The 21035-nt window shown below is 44.9% G+C and overlaps 1 protein-coding gene across 1 annotated transcript; it reads right to left on the bottom strand.

Moving 5' to 3' along the window:
- Nucleotides 1–1034: 1034 nt before the first annotated feature.
- On the bottom strand, nucleotides 1035–17483 carry LOC120837676 (glutamate receptor ionotropic, kainate 5-like). Its single transcript, XM_040207201.1, has 8 exons — nucleotides 17439–17483; nucleotides 17254–17354; nucleotides 12990–13080; nucleotides 11637–11798; nucleotides 6163–6316; nucleotides 5082–5299; nucleotides 4059–4342; nucleotides 1035–1260 (listed from the first exon to the last, which is right to left on the bottom strand). The coding sequence occupies exons 1-8, from the start codon at nucleotides 17481–17483 to the stop codon at nucleotides 1035–1037; spliced, it is 1281 nt and encodes a 426-aa protein (XP_040063135.1).
- Between the last annotated feature and the right edge of the window lie 3552 nt (nucleotides 17484–21035).

Here is a 21035-nt window from a genome sequence, read left to right on the forward strand (position 1 = left end):
TTCCTACAATTAGTGCATTCCAGGTAAAAAGATAATTTTATCGGCACCGCATTACTCGGGGTGGCGGACGTCAGAAAATGCACGATTCTTACTAATTAGTTCGATAATTAATTGAAAATGACTATTTAACTTTTTAATGAGTGAAAATAGACATAATTAAGATTCCTGTTAGAAACTTGCTCAGCGTCATCGAAAACCACTAAATCAATAATTTTCAGACACACTTTGAGCGCGTGAGAAGCGTAGTGAAGTGCACTAAAGTTACCTCTCGTGGAGCAGGTACAAGGATAGCGATTGCGGTAAGGAGCCCGCGCCATTTTCCCGTCTCTTATGAGAGTCCCCGCCTAGTACCTGCTCCGTTGTAATTTTAGGAATTTTCGTCCCTCTTAGGTGAAACACCCTGTATATAAGGGCTAGTGTTCCCATTTACGGCAGAACGAAACCTCTATGCAGTGGGATAAAATGCTCATGATATGCCCCTCCTTGTTAGAATTCTCTTCTTACATGGTGGTCGCACTACTTCCAGCACACCGATTATGCTGCTCTAGCCAGTGCAATCATTGCACCTCAGCGGGGCATTTGGCGTGACGCTGGTGGCGCTCTATCGCACACAACGCCCAGCATGAGCGCGTAGCAAACAAGCGTAATTGCCTGCCACGCGGATGCCGCAGCACATGTCTGCCAATCTTTGATGTCTGCACGCTTTAGCAGATGGGACACCACGCTGCACGCACGTGCAGCGTGCGCATGAGGTAACTTTGACAGGCTTGCAGTTGCGAGTGTTTGCCGACAGGAGCGGCGAACGCTGGGCAGCCGAAAGGAAGTCCTGGAGTTGACGTCACGTCCCGGGGTTGTTCTCATTTGTTTCTCTTCTAGCGTTTAGTAATATTTTGGAGGCAATATGTTGCTATTCGAATTCACGAGATTAGACAAAAAAAAAATAGCATTATTCTTTAATTTAATATTATTATTATTATTATTATTATTTTGTTTTACAAAACCTCTTCAGCTTCCCTTGAAATTGCGCCAGCCCTCTAGCGACTGTCAAAGCGTCCTATCGCAATTTCTAGGCAGAACACTACAATTGCGAGTGCGCTCATGATGAGATACAAGAAAAACACAGTCGTTAAATCCTGAAAGCGCATGGTGCCGAACACGTAGGAACTCTCCTTGTGGCTCCCGACGAAGCAGGTCGCTTGAGGTGGGTCCAGCTCGTAGGAGTGCATCACTGGCACTCCACTTTCCAGCCACCACGTGATCCTACGACAAGGTTAGAGCTTGCGAATCCATTCTTCGAAATAAAATCGCAAAAGGACACTATGCAGTGTTTTGTTTTTTTAATAAAAAAAAAAAAAAAACGGAATTTGCGTTAGGTATTTTTTTTTTAAAGTTCAGGTGCCAAGTTGGTGGCTATGGCGGCCAGTAAAAAAAAGACTCGAAATTGGGTAATTAGTTAGCTAATAAACTAAAATGTTTCAGTTCACTTTTAAAATGTTTATTGTGAGGAGCGTAATGCCCTTGGAAAACTGGCGAAGAATGCCCTCCTTGTACATGGCTTCAAAATGAAACTAAGCGAGCAAAGAGCGCCAGTCATGCGCCAGTCTCAACCCTTCGCAGCTTCCGGAAGCGAAGCCGGCCGCGATAGCGCCGCCCCTTGCCCACTAAAGCGCCGTTCACACTCTTGCGACCGAGTAAGACCGAGAGAGACCAGACCGGTTTTTAAGCATCTTGCGACTTCTTAGGACCAGCTCCGCTGCAGCGGAGCTGGTCCTAAGAGATCGCAAGAGGCTTAAAAACCGGTCTCGTCTCTCTCAGTCGTACTCGGTTGCAAGAGTGCGAACGGGCCTTAAGAGCGAACTCTATTGGGCCCCACTGCCACTGAGTCAGGTTTCCCTAGGGTGCCTACATGTTTCCGCAGCGGAGCGGCGGAAACATGTAGGCACCCTAGGTTTCCCGCACTGCAGTCAAAATACGTCACAATCCGCTTGCGGACGGCGCCTCCACAGGTCAGCGTCTACCATCGCGCCGTCTGTGTAATGACGTGAGAACTGAACGGGGACGATTGACGCGTCGCGAGGATCGCGGGGATCATGCTGTCTGCGCACGTCTCATGACAGGGATTCAAAACAATTGTTTCCTTTCGGAAGCTTATGGAACGATTGCGCTGGAATCGCTGTCTCGAGATGCCGAATAGTAGACAGTCGTTTTGTTTCTTCGCAATCACTGTCGCTTTCAAGCAAGCCAATTTCGGGCAACGAGAAATGCATATTCTTCCGATGACAACACGCGAAACCAGTGCCGTATTTGCCGCATATTTAGACGGGGATACACTCTTTCATTAAAGATTTCTCGCCTAATCGCTGTTAATCGAGCTGGAGCCTGGAGGGAGTGTCGAATCCGGTCGGGGAACGTATCCCCCACGAACTCGCGACAGCAATGTCGCGGAGATGGAACAACCCATACCATACCTCAACATATTTCTATCGTGAAGACGATCTAGCAGATATATCAAAACCGTAACCATTTTACCCATTGGGCGCCGCCATATTGAGCTGTAAGCAGGGTGTAAGATACGCAGGTGGGGAAACGAGAGCCAAATGAGCGACCGGATTGTGTCCCCCTCGGTTTTCTCTTTTTCTATGGCGCCATCTATATGGAGCACCGCGAACTCTCATTCCGGGTGGGCGAACGCTGGCGACCGGTTTTATTTATTTATTTATTTATTTATTCGAATACCTACATCGCCCAGATCTGGGCATTATTGTAGGGGGGTAAGGCAATACAAAACAATAGCAAACGATACATATAGAGATACACAAGAACTATTGTGATGCAGAAATAGTGGATATGACAGGAGAAAAATACAACATACAACACTTTGTACAATATATGAAAACAAAGTATAGTGAATGGCACTATTAGAAGGGCAAAGTGAAAAATTATTCCAACAGCAAGTTTTTTAGGGCAGTAGGAAAGGATGAAGGAGCCGCAGAGATAACCTCAGTTGGTAAATTGTTCCATTCGTGTATTGTTCGTGGAAAAAACGAGTGCTTAAAAACGTTAATTCTGCATCTATATTCTCGTACTTTTAAGTGATGATCTGTACGCGGCGACACATAACTGGGCTCCTTAATATAACGTTCTTTCTCGATGCCGGTCCTACCGTTCCCCGGTAAACTGACGGAGAAGGTTTCTCGTGGATTTTCAATGGAAGGCTGTCGTGCTCTCGGTTTATTTTGCGCACTCTCCCATAAAGTTCCATGCAAATTCGATTCCAATTTTTTTTCTTCTAGCCGCAGCGCCATCTGTCGCAAATCGGGGTACCCGCAAGCAGACGAGTACACAATCCGGTCACGGCGCTGCGGTAGGTTTCTATGGGCCGTTTCCCCACCTGTCTATCTTACACCCTGGCTGTAAGCAAGCCTGTCAATATTTTCGGTGAGCAGCCGTGCACCACTCATGGGCCGAGCCCACATGTGCCGCTCGGCTGCCCATGCAGGTGGTGTGCGCCTCAATGGAAGATGCGATAGCTATCCGGTGCGCACGGAGTGCGCACTCGTGGACTCCGTGGAACACGCTATGAGTTTCGGATTGAAACTGTACAAGGGGTGAATTTCTCGCCCCGTAACGCTTACTACTAATCGTTTATTCAAAAGTTTACGGCACGACTAGACCATGCATTATACCCTAACCATAAACGCTTAAAAAAGCAACTACAACCATGTAGTTAATTAGCTAACTAACTAACCAATTTGGCGTCTTTTCTAGTGCCCCAAATTTAGCCCTGGGGCTAAACAAAATCCAGACACAATTTCCTTTAAAAAAGAAAGAAACTGCATGGGAAGGCGGAGATCGTGTTCGCTACACTGGAATAATACTAGATAATAGTTAAAAGCAAGAAACAGCGATGCATTAGACGTTTCAGCTCCAAAATCCCCCTATTTTGATATCCAAGAATAAACATGTACTCTTCAAAAGTGGTCCTCCTACCCTGCTAATGGCTGAATTAGCTTTTCCGGTCTCTACGCCATGTAAATTGGTGACGACAGTATACTAACCTTTTGTTAATTTCCACCATGACGTCCTTGGGAAAGTCCTTGTGGGTGACCCAGACACAGTTCCACAGGTACAGGTAGTCTTTTCCGATGTAGAATTGCCCTTCCAATGTGGGGCACATATGCGACAGATGCAGTTTTGGCGAGAACTTATCCAGGAGCAAAACCGCCTTCTCTTGCATGATAAGACTGATGTCGTCGGGATTGTACAGCTTCAGGATGTCTCGCCCGCCATGGTTGTGAGTAATCATATCCCGAAGCTTGATGTACGATTCTGTCTGTGAACTCTGCAGAGGTAAGTTGTGCCGGTTCTATCAGTTTGTTAGAGCACCGGAAACGTGAAACGTATACGTTATAAAAACAAAACGAGGAATACGTGATTTGTTTAATTTTTTTTAGATAAAATTAGCATTTTGACATGTGAGTGTCCACCTCTTTTTGATGTAGAATTGTTTGCAACCCGAGTTTTTTTTTTTTTTTTTTTTTTTTAGAAAGGGGCGGGGGTAAAAATATTTATGCATTTATTTATATATTTTTATTTTATATTAAGATACTGCCAGACCTGAGGCTAAATCAGGTTAGTTGGAATTTTAAAAGTACAAGCACACTTAAATATTAAAAAAAATGTTACCAAGAAAACAACAGACATCTTCACTATTTACAGCATCCCTTGTTAAAGCGACGAGGCAGAATAAATTTGTTATGTTTCGTTCTAGTTGCGTAATCCAAGTTTGTATGTGTAAGATATTTCTGAATATCAATAAAGTAATAGTCATGTAGAAAAAAAAAATCCAATCGAGTAAAATTGTTTTGGTACTCAGTGGGTGCCGATGTGACGTCAGTGCAAGGCATGTATTGCGCGATGCACGCTGCAGTCCAGGTTGTAACAGTCGCATTGCATTGACCAAATTTCTCCTCTACGCGTACGAAGACACGAGTTCGTCTACTTGAATTGGCAGACAAACTGATCGCTGTAAGGTCACGTGGTGCGAAATATTCGACTGCCAGACATTCGAAGTGACTGACCTCTAACAACGCGAAGAACTGCGTCCCTGTGGCGATCAATGGCTTCACATAAGGTCTTTGTATGAGGTCTTCGATGTTATCTATCCTCGGACTGGAGGTTTTCACCGTGAGTGTAGCCACAATCAGGCTGGTGAAGTACGTCGTCAGGATTAGAGTGCTGAGGAGCCAAGCGCTCGCGAGGAACTTGATGCCATGAGCAGAAATGAAGGCCCGCGATCCTGAAGGCAATATGCAGGAGGCATGGATTACGCTCTCAAAGTCTGCACTAAAAGCTAAGGTGTCGCATGCTCATTCCATAGTTTGGAGATTCTTAAGCTCGTTAGTTACAATTAGGGAAATGTTCACTTGGCTACGCTTTCCCACTTTGGACCGAACAAATGACCAACACATTTTGAGTTTCCCGATATTTACTTTCCTCAAATAAATCGCTTGTATCCATTAACGTTCTTTCTTTATTTTTATTTATTTTGGTTTCGCACGAAAGGGGAGCGAAGCATTAACGTAAAACAGCTTGTGAACTGTAGTTTATTTTATCTTTATAAAAGGATCGCTTCATTTTTAGAGCGCAGCTCTTAGGCGCCCGTTTCCGGCTTGAGCGGCGTCGCCGTCGGCGTCGGCGTAACCGCGCGGTGCATTATGGGTAAATTTCCCCGCTAAATTTAGCGGAAAATTTCCCCACTAAATTTAGCGGAAAATTTCCCCCTCGAAATTTAGCGTAAAAATTTCCCTGCCAAATTTAGCAAAAAATTTCCCCGCTAAATTTAGTGGAAAAGATTTCCCGGCTAAATTTAGCGGAAAATTTTCTCCGGCAAATTTAGTGGAAAAATTTCCTCGCTACATTTAGCGGGGAAATTTTTCCGCTAAATCTATCGGGAAAAATTTTGCCGCTAAATTTAGCGGGGAAACTTTTTGCTAAATTTAGCGGTAAAAAAATTTAGCAGGAGAGGAGGAGGGGTATACTCTCCCCTGAAGAGCTGCACTCTAATTCGGCGTTACAGGGTGTTGTAAACGTGTTTCATTTTTAATTTAGTAATTACGTTTTTCCAACCGTCGTCAATATCTTAAGAAAATAAGACTGTACCTTGTTTCAAGAGGGCCGAGACGTAAGTCCACAGGTGATCTAGAACTTTCCAGCCGAAGTTTCCATCTGGGTTACTACTTCTCTCGTAGAAAATTTTCATTGCCCGAGAAAGCACTGCCACAGTCACGATAGACACGAAAAGCATGATCCACGTCTGGACAGGTCAAAGAGAAAAGGATGGTGATGCTTCGTCTCTAAGCCGAAAGTATATCATTTATCACACACGAAGTAGAGGCAGTGTATTGACCGTAATGCGCGATCTTCTGTATCTGTACTACTCAAACTGCCGGGGACTGGAACTGGATGGGATTACGAATGATATACGTAAACGATGTTCATTTTGCGACGAAACGTTTTGCTGTAACCAGAGGACCCCCACAAGAGGTTGTGAAAAATTAATCACTGTTGGTGATTAATTTTTCCAGTCCCCGGCATCATCTGAAAGAAAAGTGGAGCTCTGTTTTAGTTTAATTAGTCGGAAAATAAATTAATGAGAGATACACAGAATATGCTTCAATAGGAAAGTTAGGGAGCACGACAAGGAACGTCACTTATTCATTCAAACCACAGAATCCCATAAAGAAAAATCGGGTCAATGCGAACCACAACGTTTCCCTCTCCAGTCGAGTCACGGGCTAATTAAAGGGGCCATGAAATAAATTTTGGGTTCGGATGAAGGATTTTAGATTGGGATTTTATTAATCGCGTGTCGGGGGGGGGGGGGGGGGGGGTTAGTGGTTCGAAAGAAAAAGGATAGAAAGTCGAATCCTGCCTTTTGGTTCGAAAATTTTAGAATATAGGGGAATATTTCGTCCCTCCTTTCCTTCGAAAGCTCTCCGCCTTTTCACAGTGATATATGCGCGGCGCCTAAAGCACGTTAGCCTACCCCAGCTCCCGCATTGGACATGATCGCTCCGTAACCTTGACGTTTGCGCTCATAAACAATCAATCCGTCGACGAATATTTGATTCGCGTCCGTGGCCAATGAGTGCCGTGACGGCACTTCTCATCACTTGCGGATGACAATGGTCTATGACTCCATAGTGTGCTTAAAAGGCAATTCCGGTCGAAAACAAAAGCAAAATAAATGACTGGCATCGCTTTGGTGACACGAAATATGATCACAGCCGAAATATTACCTCAAACAAAGGGAAGCCGCGTACTCCACTAAAACCGATTTTAAGGATGCGACCAGCTGCTCTTTAGCGGGTGGCAAGAAGGTTAGCTTTCAGTCAAGCAACACTGGCCGACACGTACCGCAGCAACCCCGTGACGTCACGTCGCGGTGGAGCCGCGGTTGATTCCGCACGTTGTGCCACCTACTGCAGCACCACGTTGGCGTCACGTCGCGGCCGTACAGCTGATTATCAGTGTTGCCATCCCTCTAGCAAATAGTTTCGGTTTTGCCGTAGACGCCCGAAACCAGATTTTGAGCCGTGATATTTATAAAACTACACACAATATGGAGAACAAAAAAAAATCTTGTAATTCAAGGACACTAACTGAGCTGAAAACAGTCGAAATCCCAAATTCGAAAATATTGACCTCAGTTGCCCTTTAAAAATCACGGTGGAAGCTTGGAATCATCGCACCGGTGCCCAAACACGTCATAACCACGTGGTTTCTCATTTCGCTTTTGAGTTGAGGAAAGCTAAGGAGGAAGAAGTTGAAAAATCATTTCATTGCCCCTTTAATGGACTGGGTTTATGTCATCGTTTCGCAAATGTTTCCTGATTACCAGACATAAGCTATACATGAAAGCATGGGAAGCGATGCGACGCTCTTTTCGGCTGCCGCATAAGTCAAATACGGCTAAGGTCCCTGAACACAGCACGATGCATTTCACGTTATTTTTTACACCCACATTTACGAAACTAATGTAGCAGTGTAGCTTCACCTGATCGTCTACTACTTGCATCCTGACAGGTACCTTTAGAAAAAAACAAAAAAAAACATTGTTATACTAGAACAGGAGTCTCGAAACCCCGGCCCGCGGGCCAGACATGACCTGCGGAGGCGTTCCAGCGGCTCGTGGATGGCCGTGGTCTTTCTAGTGACGCCCGGCCCGCGGCCCGCAGCTACCAACGCGAAAAAATAAGCGCTCGTAAAAAAATCGGAAGCGCGATACGCACCAAAAGCGCAAACGAAGATGTCAGAGAGAATGAGAGAGAACTAGTGTTGTGCGAATATTCGAATGTTCAAATAGTAGTTCCGAATAATACGCTATTTGATATTCGCTTCCAGATGAACTCTGATGTTCGTACTTTTCGAAGTGTTTACCGCGGCAGGTTAGCCCTGTTGAGGGCGCTTCTAACCGAGCACCGGTACACTGTGGAGAAGCAACACCCGTGGAGCTCACTTCCGCGGATGTTGCTTCTCCGCAGTGCATCGGTGCTCGGTAGTGCGTTCAACGGGGCTAATCCGCCACGATTAACACTTCGAAAAATGGAAATAATGTAGTCAAGTTCTCAAAAGGAAAGGCCACTTTCAAAGCGGGATAGTGGCAGTGTTGGCTGTAACGGGTTACTTTTTGCAGTAACCTAGTAACGTACTCGTTACAGTTTCAATGCAGTAACGGCTAAAGTACTTACGTTACTTATCTCGAGTAACGGGTAACCTTGTTATGTGGCTCGTTACATCTTGTTCCCCAGACTTAAATAAAAGTACTTATTTTTTTGTGCGTGTTTTTGTATTTCGTTTTACCTTAACCCCAGACGCAGCCGACGCTACGAGATGATGGGACCGATCGGAAAGCGTCAAAAGGGCACCATCGTGGTGTTCTTCATGTTTCTGTTCGTGTTCTATCATCGCTGAGTCAATAAAAAAATATAAAGAAAGTCCAGTGACTTGCGCTTTTGACGCTGCTTGATTGGTCCCATTAGTTCGTTGCTTCGGCTGCGTCTGGACAGGCTGAAACAAAGTATAGGCGCCAAGTCATTAATTATCGCACTCCTTCCACGTACCTTCAAAATTCTGCCCGTCTTTTCCACATGCAAAAAGTCCCACTTTAGCAAAAATCCCAACGCCCGCACTCTTTGTCCAAGCGTCAAAAAAAGCTCTCCTAAAAAAAACAAACAAACGCTGTTACCATCATTTTATAAAGAAAAAGTAACGCAAAAGTAAGTGCGTTATTTTTGATCGGTAGCGGTAACCCGTTTATTTTATTTTAAGGTAACGTAATGCGTTCCTTTATTTTGCAAGTAACGAGTAACGTAATATATATTTCAATACTTTTTTTTTTGATAACGCCTACAACACTGCATTACGCACGCGCGCGCGTGGTGCGTGTAGAAAAGAAGTGAAATCTTTGTTAACTGCAGTAATACCCGAGTTCGACGGCCACATTAAAGGACTTCAGAATGAACTCCTTTAAAGAAAGAAATAATCGGCGAATCAGCTCGCGATCTTGCGCTTATTAACGTGCCCGTCTGAGAGAGGCATTACATTTTCAAAATTAAACTGTGGCTTTTTATGCGAGAGTATAGTAATGCAGAGATGTCCTAACAATATACATTCATCATTCATAATAGACTTTTTTATTTTTACTTCAGTTTTAGATTAAATAAAGGACATTTACATATAGCAAAAAGATTCATAAATCCCCTCAATCAGGTATAGCTGGGCATCTCTATAGGTTTAATGTTATGTCAAATGCATCGTTTACTTGCCATTCCCATGTAGGCCATGGACTTTCTGAGGTAACAGTCTATAAATATAGCGATGGCTAGAAAAGCTTGGAGAAACTATTCTATATTACATTCGAAAATACTCGACCAAAAACCACTATTTGCTTCGAATTCGATTCGAACTCAAAATCCACTATTTGCACATGTCTAGAAAACTGAATAAAAAAGCCGGTTTTCTCGCCATATTATTTATTGTACATTGTTATCACCAGAATTACTAGTTGTAGTTCCCCGCTTCATGTCTGCGTAACTACGAAAATATTCCTTTGCGTTCTCATGTATATCTTGCATAGTGATCTGACCTAATCTACCAGTCTCATTAGTCTTCTGCCCTGTGTGGATATGCCAAAGTTCCAGACATGTACATACGTAACACTTTACAAGTAGCGAGTTAGTTCTACCTAGTTACTATTTTTGGTAACGAGTAACGTATTTAGTTACTTTTCTAGAAAATGAACGATTAACGTAGTTAGTTACTTTTAAAGCCAAGTAACGAGTAACGGTATCTCGTGTGCAACACCGATTAAACTTCCTTTTAACTATAATGCAATTTTGTTTTTTGTTCTAGCCTGAGTACGCGTCTATTGCGACAGAGGCAGATGGGCAACCCGAAAAACAACTAAACAGTATGGCAGTACAGCAACGTTTATCGCTGAACACGTCAGTCGAACACTTCGACTGACGTGTCCAGCGATAAACGTTGCTGTACCGAACTCTACAGCTGGGAATGTCCTTCACCCAGCGAGCACAATCAGGTTCGTTGGTTGAATTCTGAACCGGGTACAGACCGAATGTAAACCCGGAGGTTGCAAACACGGGAAGTCATATAAACCGTTACCCGCTGTCCTCAATGAAGGCGCAGTGCACGAAGATTCACCAGCTCTTCCTGAAGCGCAACACTGCCGTTCCTTCGAGCGCGTCGGTAGAACAACTCTTCATCGTCACCGGAGATGTGTTTTCAAGGAAGCGGGGAAACATAACTGATAAAAGCTTCGAGAGGCAGCTACCGCTTAAGGGCAACGACAATTAAAAATAAAACAATAAACCATGAAACAAAAACAGTGTGTATTTCGTCGTCAAAGTAACGTGAACAGTAACTCGTTACTTTTGAGGTAACTTACGCGTTCCTTTTGAAAATCGATAACGAGTAACGTATTTAGTTACTTTTTGTGAGCGAGTAACGAGGAACGGTATTTAGTTACTTTTTTGGGTAACGTGTACATGTCTGCAAAATTCCTATGCGCTTTGATTGATGTCTTGTGAGTTCTCGGGTTCACAATTTGCTGTCATAAATAGTAAAATATAGCACTTTTAAAAAAAAGTATGTATGTATTTGCCCACCTCACATTTCTTTTTTTAAGTTTTGGTCTAGTCTAAATGTTTGAATTGAAATGCTTATCTAGGCTCATTTCATTAGTATTTTCTCGTTTATATTGTCATATCCAATTTCCGGCCTTCGAGACTGGAACAGGTCCCCAATCCGGCCCCCGTGCCAAAGCGTTTGGAGACCCCTAGGCTAAAGGAATCATGTATTTGTCAATAGTTCCTGAATACTTAGCAACTTGCTCCGCGTTTGATTCCGGAGCAGTGTAATGACCCACCAAACCCCGTCGTAAATGGAAAATTCTTTCGTTTCCTCGCTTCTTTCTCACGTATAGTACGTATACCCCCCGTCGCCTCGATTGTGACATTAAAAAAAAAAAAAAAAGCCGGGCCATTGTTTCGGCGTGTAGCACTGAATAATTTCGGAAAAAAAAAATGAGTGCCTCCGTAGGCCTCGATACTTACGGCCATATCGAAGGCACTGAGTATTCCCATATTGTTGGCCGCCGACAGTTGTTTGATGCCGCTGGTGATACCAAGTTCAGAGTAGCCGAAAATTGATGTCGTCCAGAAATGAGTTTTTAGGGATTCGTCCATTGTGAAGGGGCCCAAACCGAGATCAGCTTTCTGACGGAGACAGGAGAAACCTTATTCGGGGCGTATATTTCATATGAACTCGTAGAAAGTACTCGCGGTCTTTCGCCGGTTTCGCAGGCCTAGTATACCCGCGAGTGAGCCAAATCCGACGGGGTTTATGAGTGGTATTAATAAAGCAGAGCGTCGTTTCGTACTGGCCTGCGCGTATTTTGTATTATCTTGATGCGAAACGCTTGATGTTCCCGGTGCAGACGACAATTAAAGGTTTGGCGAAATTTTCGTGAGTCAATACGTCACCGATTTCGCACGTCAAACTCGACGTGTGAACAGGCCGACTGCGCAAAATCTTGGTTTCCCTAAACCGTTACGCTTTGAAAAGATGCACGTTAAGGAACACAGCACTGACCGGGCAGCTTTTGGCTTTCCCCATATGCGGCCTGCCATAATTCAAAAAAGAAAAAAAAAAAAAAAAGGATGGGCGATAACGGACGGTGGTTTTTGTTCGTACAGAACTTCAAGAGTCGCAAGTGGACGTGTCCTCAGTCTCTAAAAGCACCGCTGAACTCAGGCAGCTGTTACATGCAGATGAGGAAACGTGGATTTCACGATCACCTTGCATAGTATATACGGTCCACGAAACTGCAATTTGTAGGCTAAGAACCTTGCCGAGATCCACAAGAAAAGCACTTGTCATATCGCAGGTTTTTGTTGACACATAGCGCCCACAACGAAAACCAATGCAGTCTTCTGCGTTGGCCACAAAGGCTGGTCAAGGCCCGCTTCAGTGGCTCAACATCTGTTGGACAATAGGCCAGCAATATAACGGCTCTAACCTGGCGCGCGCTGAATGCGTCACTGGATGGCGCTTTCGAGGGAAGTCTTGTAGCCAGGCGAGCATTGGTAAGCGTGTTCCCCAGCCACGCAGTCATCACCGCGGCATGTCGCTTTGCAAGCGACATGCCGGCACATTGTTCCGCTTGTGACAAATCATGATTTTGTAAAAATATGTTTGATTTCTGCTGTATTGATTTCTGCTGTTCATTGTAAAAATTGTTGCAACCGAAAAAGCCAGAGGCGTTTTCTGGCGTACACTTACATCGTAATCCTTCCACATACTTTCGTTCCATAACATCACTTGTGGAGTTGATAGAGAATATATTAAATGTTTCTACAGAATTATTCACTAGTTACTTCACAGAACAAAAAAATTTAGAGTCTCACCTTTTCATGAACGGTTTTGAGCATGCCCGTGTAGCTACCGTCTTCTAGTATGGCACCCCACATCTCATCTTCCGGCACAACCACGTCGTAGCTGCAAACCAAAAAAGATTAGCATGAAGGCTACAAGCGTCTTTGTGAATTAATCCTGCAGGCCTTTTTTTTTTTTTTAAGTTTATATCAAAACGTTATTTTCTTTTCTCATCGTGCTTCGAAACATAGTCGAAGCAAATGATTTCAAATTTCAATCACCGGTAGGCGGCTATGTTGTAATGAATATTATACTGCTCCAGCTGCTCCGGAGTATATATGTGTCAAAAAACATGGCCCCGGAAAACAATTGCCCCGGAAATAATGGTGCCAAATAGCACTTAGAAGAAAAAAAACAGGTCCCAAGATGTTAGAAAAAAAAAAAAAATACCATGTGCAACCCATTTTAAAATGGGAGATAATAACCTAGCAAATTTCCCCAACATAGTAATCGCATTCTAGTTTAGAGTGTAATCATTTTTTTATGAAAAGAAACAAGGAGATGCACTTCAACAAATGTGAAAATTCGCTGCACATTCAGAAACGTTAAAATCGAATGGTATGGTCGACAGCTCACAGGAAGTCCTCTTAAGACGGCGCTGCATTTCAATGAGCGTCGACTTGCTCCTCTTCTTGGGGGGAGCGCCGATTCGGTCCATGGACCATCTTTGTGGTTACTGTCGATTTCCCTGAGCGTAAGGCGTTGATGGCCTTCGACACTGCTGGATGGCTCATGGATGTGACCGGCAATGCTTCCGGGGACATTTTCTCCGGAACCCGGAGTGCAGGGCGCAAGTGAGGGCAGTTTTTTCACCTCTACCGTCGTGCTGCTCGCGACCGCATTAGGGAATGCTAACCACGTAAGCTATGCACCAGAAAATGTTACGCATGTACATTGCGCGCAGGGCTGGACAGTATCGCGATACAAATGTATCGCGATAGTATCTTAGAGATGCTTTCCAGCATCTGTATCTTTGTATCGAGATACATATGAAAAGTTTATTGTATCTCAGTAGTGAAATACATCTACGATGTGTCGATTGTATCGCGATACTTTGCCAGGTTTAGGAATCTCGCTACATTGGTTCCTCAAACTTGTTTGTCGTGTTTTTGCGATAAACCGAAAGCCACATTTTTAGTGCGAGTAGTCCTAGAATCTGGGTCTAGGAGAACACAATACAAGCCCGGTCGTCACATGCCAACTGGTCATAGGTGAACTCGTTCGATGGGCCAACTTCGCACAGGGCAACTCTTACGAGGAATTCTCGTGCCGGAATAATTCTCGTCACGCGGAGGACTCATATTAGGACTTATTTTTTACAAAAAACAAAAAACCTTCTCCCGCAAAAAAAAAAAAAAAGGTTTTGTAATAGGATTAGTTATTATCTGAAAGAGTAAGTTACTATTCACAATTTGAGTTGCAAGCGAGATAATTATGACGTACATTCTCGGAAATATTACATAGATTTGAAATAAAGCAGATAATAAATACATATACTCGTGATCATAGCGGTCTTTAGAACTGGCATGCCAAATCCTGAAGGCATGTATAAGCTAGTAAATACGGGATTTTTTGTTTGTTATTTATGCAGATTTTACAAATGCCTCCGACAGACAACTGGACGTTTCTTGCAACAGTCTGAAGTGGGCTGATTGTGGAAACGATGTTAAATACCAAGAAACATCCGGCATCGATTTTAATTACCAAAAAACACCCGGAACCAAGTAGAATTTGATGCGGAAGATCAATCTATTCTCTTAATTAAAAAAAAAAGCTGAACAAGAAAAAACAATACCTGAAGAAACAAGTGGAAAAACGACAAGTAGACGAAGTGCACACTTTCCCTCTCCAGCCTAAAAAAAAATAAAAAATAAGAAACATATTTTACCGTTTTTTTTTTTTTAATGCTTTGATGTATCTTGGTAGAGTGGTCTGTTTGGTCCCCGAGATAAGTATGTGTGCCCCTCACTACCATACACTAACGGTTTCGTGAAACTTTATTGATTGCCTTGCAATAGTTCGTATCCCTGCGTGCACAATGAATTCCAGATCTGCATTTTCTGCTAGCTGTGTACGAAATCTCTCTTTGTACAATGAAGCGACAAATTTGGTACGATAGCATCAAAATCTTATCAAATACGAGCGTCCTGAGCGTATTTCTGAGTTGGGTTCAAATTCTTTTTGTTACTTAAAACATGCTAGGACTAATTCCGGGCGTTGCAGTTCTTTTGTGTAAAGCAAGGCTGGCGCTGCTCCTTCTTAAACACAGACGGCTTTGCAACCAGTCTTCCGGTGACGAACGACCACCTGTGCCGAGTGTTCCTATGACGAAATGACCCAGATCCTGAAGGCCGCTGTGACCAGTTGTCCTGTGACAAGTTTTCCGGTGACGATCGAGTGGGCCGGTTCCCCCAGAATTTTGAATATGAGCTAGCCGCACAACCCTTTGTATACACGAACTCATCTCTGTTACGTCACGGCGCGGTGGTGGAGCGTCGGGCGCACTTCCGGTCTGTGGCTGTGGGCAAAGTCGCCATGTGAGACGTGTATTCCTGCGTTGTTTTGAAAGGAACCAGAGAAAAACCGGCCTTCTCGTCAAATGCCGCGACTGGGACTACCAAAAGAGTCGAGAAAAGTTTGAAGGTCAGTTTTCAAGTACTCGGTTCGTCCGAGAACGTGGATATGTGCCGTGAAAAGAGAAAACCAGACGCCGTCGGACCACGATTGCTTGGGCGGGAAGCAATTTCGGTTGAATTCACGGATACTTGTAGTCAACACATTTATTTCTTTTGTTCCAACATGAACGCCGGAAAACCGTTAAATTGTACGGACCACCTGCGGACTACATTCAGTGCGTCTTCAAGTTCGAACACCCGCCTGATCGTTCGAACTGTCGTCTGCTGTTCCAAACGTTTCTGCTTGTCGTCTGCTCTTTTAAACGATACCGGCCCGTAGGCAAAATGTTGGCCCGGTATTTGCGATAAGATGTAAGTGCAGGCCTTAAAAGACTTAAGTTTTAAAGGTTGGTAAGCAGGCTCGATGTAAACAGTATATACAAGATGTTGATCATTGTTACAACTGGCCATCACCGACTTGTTATGCCTGATGCACTTGGTGCGATTCTGCTTGCAATTTTTAGTATCCAAGTCGATCATCTCAGCTACGGTTCATGCTTTTGCAGTCCGAGCGCCGTCGCGACTGAAAATTGCGAGCGAAATATCATCGTGCGAATCAGGCTTTAACGTACATTCTGCGGCGTCCACGCGGAATGAACCGCCACATGTCACATTATTCGCGCGAAGTTTTGCGGTGTAACGAGCCTCGGTAATTTCGATGAGGCCGCTCAAGTAGTCAGACATTGACAGGAAGACGTAGAACCAACGATTCGAACGCGAAAAAGGGCAGGGGGACTCATACCGACGCCGACAACATCGCATTTCGATGGTTTGATTACGGGCGACGGCGAGCTTTCTTGCCCACACCCCCATCGCGCATGCGCGGCGCCGGTGGCGTCCACTAGGGGCGCTCCGGTTTGTTTGTAAACATGAGTTGGTGTATACAGAGGGGAAGCCTGGTTGCCTGGGTATAACGCAGATGAAATCCCTGAAACTGAAATAAAGAAACAAGTGGTGGTTCAAAGAAAATTCACTTATCCCCAAGAGTAGCAGTATAAGCTCATCCCGATGATAAACACTTAAGACAACAGTTTGAGATGCACCCTCACGGCAAAATCAGCTGGTTCATTTCGAGAAGACGCCCTTTGTGAAGTATGATATTTTTAGCGGCATTTAGGATGGTAGATGTGAATAGATGAAGGGTTTGAAGTAAGGGTCAGGCATAAAGTAATGCAAAGAGAGGAATGCAATCACTGCCAGTTACATTTGCCACTAACCGCAACCTCCACACCTACCACCGTCCAGGAAAAAAAAAAAGAATTTCTGTATGTTTCTTTTTCTGGATTCCGGGATATTTTTTTTTGCCATATTTGCAGACATATCTCAGGACTATCCCGTGACATAAAAGACAAAGGTTTCTCAGTAGCTGTAGCCTTAAAATACAGGTGTCTCAATATTTTTATTCCCGAAAACTTTTTGAAGTATTTCTGCCCAGCCATGCATAACATTCCTGTGCACCAAATGGCATTCGGCCTAGTGACTATTGCCATGCTTGTTACTCGGAAGCATTGCGTAATCGAAAAACGACATACACAAAAAGCACAGAAAAAACGAGTCTTACGAGATGTTCAATGCTGCGCTGACGTTGTCGAAGATTGAACCAGTGAGGCCCAGTAGCTGCATCTTCCCATTCCTCTCGTGCAGAATGACATATGGAGTGAACTGCAGAGCCAAAGAAAATACACAACTACGGTTGATCCAAAGGCATCCGTACCCGGATCCTGGTCCCTAGCTGGCATTACTTACCGGCAAAGCAGTCACCTTCAGGGAAACGTTGCTGAACTTCCCCATTTCTCCTATAGTAACTGAATATATATATATATATATATATTGTAATATGGCTTGCTCGAGTGGAAGCAACAGAACGGAGTTGTGTCATTCACTCCGCTCAAGAAGCAGTAACTGGATGTGGCCAATTTTTTTTTTGAAAATACGGTACTCTGTGCTAGCTGCGGTATTCTTCAGACCCGAGCAAAGTCAAGTGTCGTTTGACCGAATATGCGCACCAGTTGCCAGTCGAGAATAAACTTTTCCCGGTCGAGCCTTCTTCTTGAAGTGAAACGATGAGGGATTATTTTGTTTTATACCCGAACCAACCGAGATCTTGTCATGACCTTTGTGGACCCGGTGTGTACACATCTCGAAAAAGACTGGCGCACACAGAGAGGAACACACGCATCGACATGGCAGTGCGGTGAGTGAATGGGCGACTGAAAAGTACATGCACTTTGAATATGTATTTTTATTTATTTTGTGTCACTCGTTTGTTTGTTTGCTTGCTTGCTTAGGAAACAGGAAGTTTGTAGCGCACCCCACCTCGGTTCCAAAATAGGGAACTATTACCATTCATGCGTTTAAAGATGGCCACTCAAGATCACAAATTCGACTGATCGTTGCCTATGCGCTTCGATACTTTGCTAAACGTGTGGAGCAGTAAAGGTCACAGCGATCAACGAGCACAAATCGATGTCAACCAATGGGCTGGCACAACAAATAATGCATATTCAGCGTGCAGATTTCGAACGACGATAATTTGCCCAAGTTTGGACAGCAATGGCAATCCGAATTTGGTCAATTATCTTCACACGGGTGCCATGTTCAGAACATTTTCAAACACACACACACACACACACACACACACACACACACACACACACACACACACACACACACACACACACACACACACACACACACACACACACACACACACACACACACACACACACACACACACACACACACACACACACACACACACACACATGCACACACACAAGAAGAAAAATAAGGTCACATAAAGGAAAAGGCAAGCCCGAGGGGCCTCGCAGAGGAGCCGGAGGAGAGGTCCGGGCGTCCCCTCGCCCCAGGTGCGACACCAGGCAGCAGCCGAGTTTTTGCTGGGGCGAAAAACGACGCTTGTCGGCGACGTCGATTAATAACGCGGCTTGCGCTTGTCTCCGAGCCAAGCCTCCGGCGCTGATACGCGAGCGCTGCTCGGTTCCCAGGCTATAGAGCCGGGCCGCTTTCCAAAATACACGCTGCTGTTTATTCTGCAGCCCCGGCATTTTTATTCTTCGACGTGCGCTACTAGACCCCGCGCCGCGCTTGCTCTTTGCGGAACCTCGAGGCGATATGCTTCTCCTCTATAATTAGTCACGGGGCGCCTGCGATCGACGAGAGGCAGGCCGTGCACACAGGCGCTGCGCGATAGACTTGGGTGCCACTGCCGCTGCAGAGTTGGGATCGAGCGCGCCGAGTCCGTCTTGAAAATTAATAAACTCGCGGGGAAAAATTTACTTTCTAAATGAAAACAAGGATCAGAAGCGCCGGTGCGGGATAATGAGAGCGAGGGGCGCTCTTACGTAAACTCGGAGGTTGCGACAGTTTGGGGCGACGCCGCCGACAGCGCTGCATGGGTCCCGCAAGCGGTCGGAGAGTCGGGAGAAAACTAACAGCGAACAACTTGAAAATATACATTATCAACGGCGCTAAGTAGGGAGCGATGTTCATCGATGGCGTGTACAAGTTGGCAACACTTTGCACATGTACTCCAAAAACGGTTTCGAGCAAGATTTCCGGGGGCACCTACAAAAAAGATATACGCTTATAGCGTGCGCTTCGCGACAGGCGCGCGGAGCACGAATGAAGTCGAGACATAAAATAATTCAAAGGTCAGTCACAAAGACCAGGTAATGATTGGTGTGTATAGAGGAGAAACCGGAACGGGGTGCTTGACTTAGAAAAAAATGTACCCAGCTTTCTCGCTTGTAGTTTATGAAAAGAAAATTCACCATGCCTAATATCATGTCTCGTATAAAAAAAAAAAAAAAAAAAAAAAAGAACGTGACGAAGGATTTTTTGTTTCAATTTTAGGAAGCAATATTTGAATCGTCTGTAGGTACAGAGTACTGAAATGTGCCAGTCCGGTGGAAACTGTAGCGGACTTCTCGTCGCTCATCCGCAGCATTCGTGCGTGTCCTGTTCACCTCTTCTCTCTCGTGAAGTGGCGAGCTCTGCGGAGAGCGACCTTTCGACATATCCACTTTGGAAAGAGTCGAACATGCCGTTCCCGAAAGAATAAATTAGAGGGTGCAAAAGCGCCCAACTAGATGCTGGAAATGCGTCCACAGGTATACCCTGCAATGAAGCGATTTGGTCCGCCATGTGTGACGGCTTATTACCGTGGCGTTCCTCCCCAGTGATTTTAGTTTTATACAGCAGTAGAAACAAGGAAGAACTGGGGAAGAACCACAAGCACATACGGGATGACATCACACTTTTAGGCCTATTCACACTTAAAGGAGCACAGTGTGACAGCGTTTGAATTCGCTGCTGAGACTTATATCGAAATGTATAACGACCTCGGCTTCCCTAGACTCGCGTGCTTCGCGTGAACCATGGCACGCATCGAACCGCCGATGTCCCTACGACTCGCAGTCATATCCTCGACGTATATTAATCGAATGTAGACAAACGTGTACCATAAGAATGAGCTTTTACCTTACAAGTCGTCAGTGACTCCCGCAACTTAATATACGTTCTGGTCTCATGATCGCGTCATGTGTGTGTGTACTCAAGAAAATTGTGCTTACACTCAACGAGAGGTAGAAAGTACCCCCGCTGCATCACTTAGGGGCAAGAATTCGAGACCATTAATATTGTATAGGCGTGGCGCATGTCTATACGAGTCTGCGATATAGATACAAACATAGGTGGCATCGCCGCAGGTGACACGACACAGACTGTCGATCATGCCGGACGATGGCGACGGCCTCGTCCGCTTGTGTCGCGAGCCTGCGACATGGCCCGGAGGATTAATTATGACAACTCCCGACGCGGTTGCATGTTTATAAGTGGCCATGGCGAATTTCAGAAACCGCTTGCAGCGGCTTCGACGTACGCCAATCGAACTTTACCAGTTTAGGTCCCAGTCTAGGAACCTTGGACCCAAACCCGATGAGTCTCGTTTCCGGCTACGACTACAGAGAGCTTCAGAACAGGAGGTCCCAAAGCCCTCTCAGTCCCCCTAGCAACTTGGGACGTTGCACCGCGGACTGCAGATGTTCGGCGCATGATCTGTGCGCCGTTCCAGGCAGCTCGGGGGCACAAAGCGTTGGGACCCTAAACCTCTCTAATATAGGTAATTTCATTAGACATTGTGGGGAAAAAAAAAAAAGAGAAAATGAAACTCTGTTAAATGTGCGACGAATGTCCCGTCCAATTACTTGTAGCGAAGGCAGTGCAAGACCGGGTTAGCACGGCCCGTGGCGCACGCGACACTTGCAGCCCCCAGGATTGACCCCCCGCCTTTTTGTTTTGTTTCTGTGCGTGTGTTCGGAG

Source organism: Ixodes scapularis, unplaced genomic scaffold (assembly GCF_016920785.2).
Source record: "Ixodes scapularis isolate PalLabHiFi unplaced genomic scaffold, ASM1692078v2 PGA_scaffold9__187_contigs__length_104089568, whole genome shotgun sequence".
Classification (NCBI taxonomy): Eukaryota; Metazoa; Arthropoda; class Arachnida; order Ixodida; family Ixodidae; genus Ixodes; species Ixodes scapularis.